Consider the following 12,426-nt stretch of genomic DNA (forward strand, 5'->3'; position numbering starts at 1 on the left):
TTGCATCAATTTAACTTTTAGTGGGCATCATTAGGTATAATATGGGATGGGAAATCATTTGATAGGTTCACTCGGGACACCTACATAAATGAATTCTGAAGCTAGACAAGTTTAAAAATTTAACTGTAAGCATGCATTTTTGTACGCATGTATATAGATACGTGGGTTAATAGGCATATAGTTTAATAGGCAGGAACTTCATCCTTCCATTTCAATATCAATGATGCAGTGAATCTACCGATCTCTCAATCCTTCCATAAAAATCTTATCTTCCTACCCGTTAAAGTACAACCGTTTATCGATTAATTTATCAATCTTTACGTTGATCGATGATCGATATATCGGTCAATCCAAATAAATGCTATACTCTAACCATGAACCAAATTCATGTAGTCCATTTACGCTTGCTGTTTTACTGCAAATGCATTGAATTTGAGGTAATTCGTTTTGTACTAATCACGCTTCTTGATTTGGTGCATTTACGCATATGTGTTTCTTGTCAGTGTATTACATTAATACTTATTAATTTACGGGAAATATAAGAGGCTAATCCAGGTCTTGTTTTTGGCTAAAGTATGGTGAAATACTAGTTACGGATGAATTCATTAATTCAAATGTTCTTTAAAATAGTATGCTGAGCAGTTTGATATTTAGACACGTTTTTCAAACTGTCTTAGAATTTATCGCTCATTAGTGACTCGATGACAATGGCAAACAGCGCATACATACAGGCACACATCGATAATACGGAAGACGTATATCTAAACCGATGGATATATGTGTGAATGTATACATGAATGTTTTGTCACTTACTCACTCTTACTCTCTTACTCGCTCTCTCACTCACTCTCTCTCTCTCTCTCTCTCTCTCTCTCTCTTACTCTCTCTCTCTCTTACTCTACATCTCTCTTTCTCTCACTCTCTCTCTCTCTCTTCCTCTCTCTCTCTATCTCTCTCTCTTGCTCTCTCGTACTCTCTCTCTCTCTTTCGTACTCTCTTGCTCTCTCTCTCTCTTACTCTCTTTATCTTACTCTCTCTCTTTCTCTCTCTCTCTCTCTCTCTCTCTTAGTCTCTCTCTCTCTCTCTTTCCCTTTCTCTCTCTCTCTCTCTCTCTCTCTCTCTTTCTCTCTCTCTCTTTCTCGTACAATAGAATTTCAGGAAATATTTTGAAAAACATACCGGGGCCACGTGATATTTTATATGTAAACAGCCTCCTTATCGCATATTTGGACTTTCCGAAATTGCGCATTAGTTAGTTGTAATAGTGATACTTTGAGAAAGAGATCTCAGTTGAACTTTTACACTGGAAAGTGTGCGTTTGTGACTAGTTTTCAGATAACATTTTAATTTTTATTCAAATTATTTGGATTCTAAAATATGAAATCTTTTTCTTTGAAATATTTGAGTGCTCATAAAGAATTCTCGGACAAAGATGTTTCTTTTAATTTCATTCTGAAATTCAAAACACCAGAATATATTTTGTGGATCAAAAAGATATGTAGACCTATCGGCACAATACTGACCACAGTATACGTCATCGCCTTCCATTTTTGAACTTTTCGTAGGGACCAGAACTCAACTTTCATTAGAATATTTCATTGCTAGGACTTCTAAAATTTAATTCGTGGATTATTCTTAGATTAGTTTTGGATTTGATTTTTAAAACTAAAATTTAAATCGTTGATTATTTACTAGATCATTTTTGGATTTGATTCTTAAAACTCAAGTTCTTTTTTCCACAAATTATACAGTGCTTTTCCGGAGAAATAAATTATTTATTAAATTTTTCAAAGCTTGTTGTCTTCTTTCTTTATTGTGTTGCTGTTTCTTAGAGCCTAAAGAAGTATCATAAGAATTGTTTCCGAAAATGTACCTTCACCTTTTGTTATGTTTCTCCAATTCTTTGATAAACTGTTCGTCGAACTGTTCGTCTCGACCAGATGTTGAGCATTAAAAATACCCTGCAGGAATTCTGACGGTATAGAGAAGCAATCGAAGACTGTAGCGTGATAGCATTTTGAATCTGTACACCATGGGATCGTCGTTGTTCGACACTTTTTGCACATGATTATACTAAATTTCTCCCATGAAAGTGTTTAGATTACTGTTCAGAATTAGCTTGAGACGAATTATTTGGATAGCACGAGGCAATTTGGTCATGCAACAACATGAAATGTTGTTGGAAACACATCCATAGAACAGTGCAATGTGTAAGTTTTATAAAAAAAAAGTTATTCTTAATTCGATGGTTCTGCTTTCCTAATAGTAACTTGATGTCAAAGGAGTTTCCAAAGGTTCCAAGAGAGAAATGGTGTTACTGTGGTTTCTTGGGATGAATGGAACAATACACCACAAAGATTTAAATCGAGAATGCTTTTGATGTCTAACACGTTGTTTTCATTTATGGTCACTCGTTGTACATTAGACAAATGTTGCTTAAAACACTTCACCATTCATGTCTTCCAACTTATAGACAGGAGGACAGCATCCAGGCATTCGTCAAGTCACAAAAAAACTTCTAAGTACTCTATTTAGTTAAATAACCACTGTCGAATATGTGTTTTGATTCTCCAATGCGCACGTAATGTTCCGATGTTAACATTTACGTTTCATGCTGGCAGTAGGGGACGTTCGAACAAGCGATCCAAGGTGTCGACTTCGTTGTATGAGGTGACGTATTCGGGAGCGCATCTGATGACCGTAAGCTTTGACCAGACACTGCAACAGGTTGATATGCATGAGTGTGTGTTGATATGCAAAATATTTCCATATGCATTATTTTAATATGCGTTGAAAACGTTCAACGACACTTGCTTTGGTTTCGGGATTCTCGTTAGGGCAAAATTAATTCTTCTTTCTTCAATTATGCTTAGAAAGTTTGGTTCCAAAATTCGGTGTCTTTGTCTGTTTGCCATCTGAGAAGGTAACGACTACTTCGTTTCGACACAACTCTTCAAGCACGCACTATTTCGGAGCTCATTTTGGATGTCAAAGGTATAGTCCAAGCAAATTCGAAGAAAAAAAATAAATTGCGCAAAACAAATATGTATGACCGCGATCGATTCTACGTGGCTAAATGAGAGACTTGCCAATGATGATCGATTACCCTTCACTTTAGTTTGATTTCTGGACAACGTTCCTCCGATTTGTTTATGTAACGTGTACGTAGCTTATTCTTGTAACCATTGTCGCACTTTGGGTAAATGAACACTGTTATGTTTGGTTTTGTCAGCACAATACAACTTTAGATTAATAACTCGTAAGATGGGGAATACTGTAGTTAATGCTAGATGAAAGGTTCCACACGAGGGCTGTCTTCAGTAAGTCGTTCACTGTTCACCGATGCTATTCTTGGATCCTTCGGGTCCCTTGGCGAGTCCGTCAAATAACAGGAGTAGGAACAGTTGGAGGTAGTGATAAAGGGATCACTTTTGTTTGTTATTTTTAACTTCTCGCTGCTCCATTTTGTTTAGCTTCTGTCAAAGAAGGGGTTAACATTGTCTTTTCAACCCAAGCTTTTAGCTCTTCTCGTTGGAGAGATGGGGAAGTCGTTAACAAAGACGCTGCAGTCTAACTAGGAATGGTATCAGACGGAGTTCAAAAGACCTTTCATGTGTCCTCTTTTTCCGATTGCATCCGTGTGGTTGCGTATGTTCTGGTCACTGGAGGTTGTTGTTAGCTTTTCATCATCGCCTTGAAATCTTTTAGAGCCGCTTTTACTTTTTCCTCTAAAGCTTTCTGGTGAAAACGTTGAATACGTTAAAAGACTTTGCCGTACCGTTATGATTTTCCGTTTCTGGCAAAGCGGTGCAATTGATTAACGCTTGTAATTTACGTCTCTCTAATCCCCGGGAGCTCGATCGATGTTTGAATATTTTAATATTTTCAAAAGAGTGAAAGATTCTTATTGCACTCAGGTAGCAGTCCTGAAAACAGTTATCTTGGCAAAGTCTTCGTGGATGTGTTTTCTCAGCTTCAGAAGCACTACTGGAAGGTAGAGCCAATGAGTGTATAGCTTGACCAGTGTCAGGTAAACTTCGTATTTATACTCTCATTCGTGAAATGACACACCAAAACTGAAGCACTTGACTTTATATCCTTCTCTCAAGTAGACAAATCTTTATCTGATTACTTATAAGAATGTAGGTCCATTCAGATCATTCAACCATTTCCTCGTGAACGTCTGGAATTGATTTTCAAACTCAAAGTAGCCAGGCAAAACTACAGGCAACGTTATTCATCTTTGACGGGTGCATTGGGGGAAACATTATAAGGTGTTTGTATAGGAACGTTAACCGTGAAAGCCAATAAAGAGGCAATTTACATGGCAATGAACATCATTACTTTCGAAATGAAACTGTATGGTACACTAACGGTGTTACTTTTGCGTCCATAGGGTGGTACACGCACGGTATCACTGATGCCGCAGGTTATGCCATTGCTGTGATCTCAAGTCACAGCACCGACGTCAAAGTTCTCACTGAACGTGTCTGCTTGTGGCTGCGTGGAATGATTCGGCTTTCTACCTTTTCCAAGAAGTGACGGTCTCAGAAGTCTTCCCTTTTTATACTGAAGCTCGGCGTGTCCGTACGATAAAGTATTATGGTCTGGATGTTGCATTCGCTCCTGGTAATCGATTTGATAAATCTTTTCCAAAATGCCACTGACATTTTGACGTATTTTTTTAACTGTAAACTTTTGTGCGGCGCCAAGGTGGTAACGCAAACGTGTTGGTTATCTTCACAAAGTTGAACGTATTCCAGCACGCTTAAGTTCACCACTTAACACGCTTGATACGCCAAACTATCATATTATGACACTATAAACACATTTGATCCCCAAGTTTCATTTCAATGTTAAATTTATGGACAAGTTTATCATAGATTTTCCCGTTTGACTCCCAAGTGTCAGATGCTACGTAACAAAGAAGGCTAATAGTAATTTCCGTTTGACCCACCCACCCTGCATTCTCACAAAAAAAAAAAAAAACATGAACCACCTATTAAGTAGATTAAGAGAAGTTTTACTCAATTTTGATAACAAATGCTGACTATATAATTTGAATGTATACATAGTATACTTTACAAGTTGTTTTGCTGTCTCATAATTAGAACAAGAGATCATACATTAATGAAGCAGGCTTAGTAAAACAAAGGTTATGTTTATATCAAAGATGGCATGTTGCTAGGGATACACTTGTGTAGCGTTCAGTTACAATTTCGAATATAATTTTGAGTTACAGCTGATGCTAAATAAGTAAAGTTTAAGAACTGGTCAGTTGTATAAAACAAAGTGAGAAGTTTTTCCAATGAAAATTAAACGTGATTAGGGCGATTGGAGTTTGAAGCAAATCAATCCGTATGATGCTCATACAGTACAAATGATGGCATATGGCGTGTAAAGTTATTGTACGTTGTTGTTTCCACGTGGAATTTGCATTAGTTTGTAACAGTCTTCCTTTGGAAGATAGGATGGTCACTTTTAAGGAAACACTGACCAAAAGCATATTCATCATCTATCCGCTTGCAAATTGTGCTATCATCTAATGAGCGTCATAAAATGTTACATTCAATAATTATTTATCACCTTTTAGTGAATTATTCTTTATAGCAACAGTAGGGTAACTTTGTGATATGTCAAATGTATGCGCGTTGTTATTTCTAAAACGACAGCAAGCCGCATATCACGTTTATGCATATGGGAAATAGAAGGGAAAAAACTGTCTGTTGTTCAACAGTGAAAACTGAAAGGCGCAGTCTAACGTTTCAATCAACAAATCAACCATTCAGAGAAAGAACGAATGAATGAACGAAGGTGAGAATTTCGAAAGAATAAATCCAGGGTACATTCAATTTGTTTTCTTCATAATTTCGTGTGAATGAATTGGCGGACTGTAAAGTCAGCTCCTTACTTAAGCTTCTTTGTGTGTGCATGTTTCAATCTTTCACCTCGTGCATCCAGATTTTAATGTACTTTTTTAACGTCCTTATCTTTCTCTATCGTGAAGGCGCAACCTTTTCGTACGAGTTTATGTCCACTTGGAACATGGATGGCACCAGCACTGATTCCAGATCTGTAAATATATTACACGAAAGTTTTCATTGCAAAATAATAATCGATTACATCAAACATTAATTCAAATTTGACATCATGAAACAAGTAACATAGATATATAGTGTGGTCCACATTATTTGCATAACTTATACAGATACATTTATCTGACCTGGACCCACTGTTACCGGATCTCTGGTGCAAGCTGGCCACATATTTCATATCTTGTTTGCGTTACTCAGCCAAATTGACTGTAGCTCATATCGCTGGTCTGAAGCGCTATTCAACCATTTTCTGTATAGATTACTGTTTCCACTCGAACGATATTAGTCTAACCTCAGTGCAGGGTATTGGTTTGATACATGGTATTGGTTTAAGGCATTGTATTGGTTTAATACAGGGTGTTGGTTTAATGTTACTTCAAAGGCTTAATCAGCAATTCATGTACATTTAACCTCTGTCACGTAATTGCCACATGATCTTACTTACTCGCAGCAAGACGATCCCCACTCAGTACATTCGCATTCTAAGCAGTCGGTGGTGTTGAATTTGGCTCCTAATATGTACTCGTGATCGTCGTGCAGACACTTCACTGTATTATTCGAATCTATGTGAATGAAATAGAAACTATTTTTATAACAATTCACAAATTGTTAAATCTCGAAATTATTTGATTTTAACGATCCAAATTATGTTTCGTTCCACGACTTTACTAGTAACATATATTCAAACAAAACCTATAGGCATATATTTCAATGCATCATCGAACATGAACAATTTCATGGGGTGTTATGCACGTGTCATACTGAAAATTGATTTTCAGATAGTAGTCGGCTGAGGACGGTGATGGAATTTTGAAAAGATTGTCTTCTTCTATGTAATAATGATTCTTCATACCCGACCATGTAAATCATTTAGAACGATAAGATTTATTTTACTACGTCAATTACAACGGATCCAGTCTAATTATACTGGTTTAGGAGCGACGTGATGTTAACTACATGTGTAAGTAAATTAAATGTTTTAATACAGGAATTAATGATGTGAAACATATGTGAGGTACATTAAAGTTTGACACCAGATGTGAGGTACTGTTCAGATCATAATGTAATGAAGACCCTCACGGTCTTTGCGGAACTAAAAGTTTTATAAATCTACCAAATGCAAGTGTATAAAGAACATGTTTCATGACATGACGAAAAGTAAAGGTTGCTCATAACATAGGCGATATAACAAAGACGTTAAGTGTAGAAAAAGACCCTTTAGACCACGTATTATGTTAAGAAAAGGCGATCTGTGAACATAGACGTATGACGGAGCAGTTAATAGATAAGACATTTGTTTTACGTTAGCGATTGGTGATATGTTGCAACTAAAACGCGAGGGTTATGACGATATATGTATATATATTAAGAACTTTGTTTTTGCATAGATGAGTGTGGATTAATGAAACTAAATCACAAAAGAGATTCACGTACCTATGGTGGTGATATTTAGAGGTTCAATAAAGCACGATCCATAAACTATGGACAGTAGGGTCATGATGGACGTCACCGTCAACAAAAGTACGCAAAATCTGCTCATGGTTGCCACAGGTGTAGTAATAACTCAGTTTGTTGTTGAAGATCTCATATGTGCGTTAAACTACCTGAGCCTATATAGTCAACACTGTGAAACAACCACCTGTCACCGTATAATGCAAGCAGCGCTGTTTAAATCACTTCACCCATAGCGATATTTTACATCATATTCAGATAAAGGTTTATTGCATGTCCCGTTTGTTAGGTGCTGCAGGAATTCGTCTAAAAATCATACATTATATTGTATTGTCATTATATTTACGGAGAGTACAGATAACTTAATAATAGTCAGGTTCTTCAGAAACAAAGGGAAATCAGCTCTTGAAAACAAAATGATAATTTACGTGCATTGATTGTATTGATTTTGTAAATTATTTTGTACATGCGAATGGTCCGTTTGATTCCGTATATGAAATATGCAGTTGCTTTTTAATGTTACTATTGTTGACTGGTATATATATCCGAAGTGGAATGCATAAGTGAAGAAGCGTTGGCACTTCACTTTTATTTTCTTATTGGTCTTCTTTATAAAACTTCCATATACAGCCGTTGTAATTTCAATGTTCTAAATTTTTAACTGTAGTATAGTTGTTCTGATGTATACGGCATGTGATCCGGTTTATTTTTGATAGACTAGTAGAGTAATAGTTTGAATCATTTCATCTAACCTGGTCATTTATACAGCTAGAAAAATAGTTCTGAATTTAATTGTTCTGTCCTGTAGAATTTACAATGAGACTGAGAATATATATAAATATTTGCATTGAGCTTAATTATTCTCATTCACAGAATGTCACGGTTTTAGGTATGTTTCAAACGGTTCTTTTATTATATGATAAATAATGATTGTCCCGAGTGGTGACGGAGGGCACCTGTGTAAATATTTTTCTCACAATTTGTTGAATGTAACAACGAAGCGGTCTTTCTAAATTTGTTGTAAGAAGTTACCACACATTTAGCTGACCTACCTTGACAATGCTTACGTAACGTGCTTACGCTCGAATAAACAGTAAACAGTAAAACAAGAATGACTGAAAAGAACAAACTTTCAAAAATATAACAAATAATTTATTTCCCTCGAATAATACTGTAAAATGAAAAAATATGAGAACTTAGGTTTTAAGAATCAAATCCAAAAATAAGTAAAGAATAATCCACGAAAAAAGTTTTCGAAGTCCTAATATTTAAATGTTCTAATGATTTCAAGTTTGAATCCCGAAGAAGAATTCAAGATGGAAGGTGATGACATAAGCTGTAGCAGGTACTGTGTAGACGTATGCAGTTCCTTGTCGAAACATAACTATTAATCCTCTGATCTTGCAAATGCAATTCAAATTTCAAGAAAAGTCCTTGTTCAAGAGTTCTGTATGAAAACAATAATATATCCAGAGAAATTAATTAATCTTTAAGAGCCCAAGTAATCAAAAGAAGATTTAACATATATCTCAAAAGCTCCAAAATTGCAAAACTTTACTACTGGTCACAACAAAGGAAAACAACTTCACATCAAGTGTTTAAAAGCCCAGACTCTGATCTCTCTCTCTCTCTCTCTCTCTCTCTCTCTCTCTCTCTCAACATCGCTATTAATACTACTTATTTAGCAATTTTGGAAATGCCTAATTGCGAAATAGATGATCACATAATCATGTTTACATGTAAAAGTCACATAGCTCCTGCATATCCTTGATCAAAACCACGCATTTTACTCCTACAAAAAGCTATTTACTTGACCCTCAATCAAGACCAGGAACTAAGTCAAAAATAGAAACAAGTGTTTCTATTATTATGTATCTATAAGGAAAAACTCAAGTCAAATTGAATTTTTATTTTGAAAATATCAAATTCCTAGTAAACAAAATAACATTACATTGGCACGCAAAGAAAATAAAAAGATTCCAAAACCCATAAACAATTAAATTTAATCAAACACAACTTAAATCAAATATAAATTAAATCAAATATATGTAACACTTCACTCCATAAAGAAAAAGAAAGATGTGTAGGATAAAGCTTTCTTTTTACCATAGATTAAGGAAAACAGAAAAAGAACTCTTATGAATTGCAAACAGTGTACATGAAATAATACATTGTTATATACGGAAGATTGCCTCTCTCTCTCTCTCTCTCTCTCTCTCTCTCTCGCCGATCTAAACATCAGTGTTAATACTAAGTGTTTCGCAATTTCTGAATTGCGAAATAGAGGATGCCATGCTCATGTTTACATGAGAAATTCACATAGCTCCTGTATGTCCTTGATAAGAAGCAATCATTTTACTCCTACAAAAATGTGTTTACTTCACCCTCAATCAAGGCCAGGAACTATGTCAAAAATAGAAACAAGTGTTTCTAATATTAGGTATCTCAGATCAAACTGAATTTTCTGGAAAATATAAAATTCCTAGTAAACAAAATTAAATTACATTGGCATGCAAAGAAAATAAAAAGATTCCAAAACCCACAAACCATCAAATCAAATCAAACACAACTTACATCAAATATAACTTAAGTCAAATATATGTAGCACATGACAATCGCGATATATAACAAAACGTTTAGATTAGCGAAAATTGTAATTGATTTGGATAAACGAAGGTGAAATACCAGATTGTTAATTCGAGATTTTATTCTCACTATGAAATATAATATTTCATGTTAAATGTATCAATTAAATATCATGAAGTCTTGCATAAAATATGTGCATTAGGAGTGCACTATATTTGTGCTCTGTCATCTTTATAACTCGGTGTTGAAAATAACCAAATTACTATATGTATCATAAAATTATGATTTAACACAGCCTTCTTTCAGCGATCAAAGCTGACAGTTTTTCCTCCAAAAATGATTCTACGATGGAAACGAATTTGGCTAAATGTATTATTTTACTAATGTGTATACATGTAATGAAGCATATTGAGTTCAGATTAAAGTAGATATAATAATATTATTTCATATTGAGTTCAGATTAAGAAGATAGGATGTTTATTATTATTTCATATTAAGTTCAGGTTAAGTAGATAGAATGCTCATTATTATTTTATATTGAGTTCAGATTAAGTAGATGAAATGTTTATTATTATTTTATATTGAGTTCAGATTAAGTAGATAAAATGCTTATTATTATTGTATATTGAGTTCAGATTAAGTAGATAGAATGCTTATTATTATTTCATACTGAGTTCAGATTAAGTAGATAGAACGTTTATTATTAATTCAACGGGACACAAATTGTATCTGCAAATTGAATACACTCCAACCCAGTTGATCTATGTTGTAGTGCTCCACATGGGTCTGTTCTTGGACCTGTTCTCTTCATTCTGCACACTCAGTCGATCTCAAGTGTCATAGATCATCATCAGCAACACCAACATTAAATTCACACAATCAGTACGAAACCTAGGTGTTATTCTGGACAGTACTTTCACATTGCACCACCATGTCATGAACATATGCAAAGTTGCATATGTTGAGCTGAGACGCATCAGCTCAATTTGCAAATATCTTTCAGGTGATGCCACTAAAACACTTGTGTGTTCATTAGTACTTTCAAGACTGGACTATTGTAACTCAATTATGTCTGGTTCATCTCAATATCACTCCAGAAACTTCAAAAAGTTAAAAACACAGCTGCTCAGATCATACTTAGAGTACCACGATCAGAGCACACCTCCCCGCTGCTCTGTCCCCTACACTGGCTATCCATTCGATCCAAAATCAAACACAAAATGTGTTTTCTGTGCTATGTTTCACTGTCGGACTCTAGTCCAACATACCGATCCGATCTCACCCATGTGTACACACCAGCAAGATATTTACGCTCCTCTTCTGATAATCGTATGCCCATTATTCCCACTATGAGTAATATCGACAGCGTTTTTTGGCATATCAGGGCCCAGCAACGTGGAACTAATTACCCACTGAACTTAGACACAAAGGCACAGTGATCACATTCAAGAGGGCTCTCAAAACTCACTTATTTCGACTGCAAGAACAAGCTTAAAGACCTAATAATATTTCCTACCTGAAATATTAACAGCATGTTTTTTATTTTTAATGGTTTTTTTTTTAAATTTCATGGTGCTTGTTTTTGTAATAATATTATTATATATTTTTTTATCTAATATGTGTTGTCTAATGTTGTAAAGCGCGTTGAGCTTCTAAAGAAAAGGCGCTATACAAAGTCCTCATTATTATTATTATTATTATTATTATATAAAACTTATTTCAATAATTCAAAGGAAAGACAAAATATCCTCAATCTATTGTATACATTTGAGCTGATTGATATTTAGAGAAAAAGGAAAATAAATAAGGATACCCAAATACCTAATTAGAGAAAAAAAAAGCAATACGTATTAGATACATTAGATATTTGTTATCTGCAGTAGATGTTAAGGTAGCTTTGATATAACCTTTTTAGACCCCTCTATGATGAGTATGAAATTCTGATTTGAAACATTTCCATATGGAAAAGGTAAAGAAAGTTCAATTATTCTTTATTGAAAGATACCCCATATTTACTGGTCAAGCTAGCTCTACATGATGATAAAACAAAACCTATTTGCTGGAAAACCACTCAAACTTTAAAAATGATATACGTCTAATATATTTTATGATGAATGATTAAGAAATAAGCTATACAATTAGTTCCTTGGCACATACAAGACAAACAGAACATTTGGGAATTAAAAAAAATAATAATCATAAATAATTAGAGAAATATCTAGCTCTATGCAACAAAAAGAAAAATGTGGATGGAATACAGAGTATGATATGAACGAGGAAAATTTACAAGGTT

The 12,426-nt window shown here is 34.7% G+C and overlaps 1 protein-coding gene across 1 annotated transcript; it reads right to left on the reverse strand.

Moving 5' to 3' along the window:
• Positions 1–4,696: 4,696 nt before the first annotated feature.
• LOC149779162 (uncharacterized) lies at positions 4,697–7,669 on the reverse strand. The gene is made up of 3 exons (XM_089938579.1): positions 7,530–7,669; positions 6,541–6,658; positions 4,697–6,073 (listed from the first exon to the last, which is right to left on the reverse strand). The coding sequence occupies exons 1-3, from the start codon at positions 7,633–7,635 to the stop codon at positions 5,965–5,967; spliced, it is 333 nt and encodes a 110-aa protein (XP_089794705.1). The 5' UTR covers positions 7,636–7,669; the 3' UTR covers positions 4,697–5,964.
• Between the last annotated feature and the right edge of the window lie 4,757 nt (positions 7,670–12,426).

The sequence above is a fragment of the Sinohyriopsis cumingii genome, chromosome 17, assembly GCF_028554795.1.
Source record: "Sinohyriopsis cumingii isolate HCF-2022 chromosome 17, ASM2855479v2, whole genome shotgun sequence".
Lineage (NCBI taxonomy): Eukaryota > Metazoa > Mollusca > Bivalvia > Unionida > Unionidae > Sinohyriopsis > Sinohyriopsis cumingii.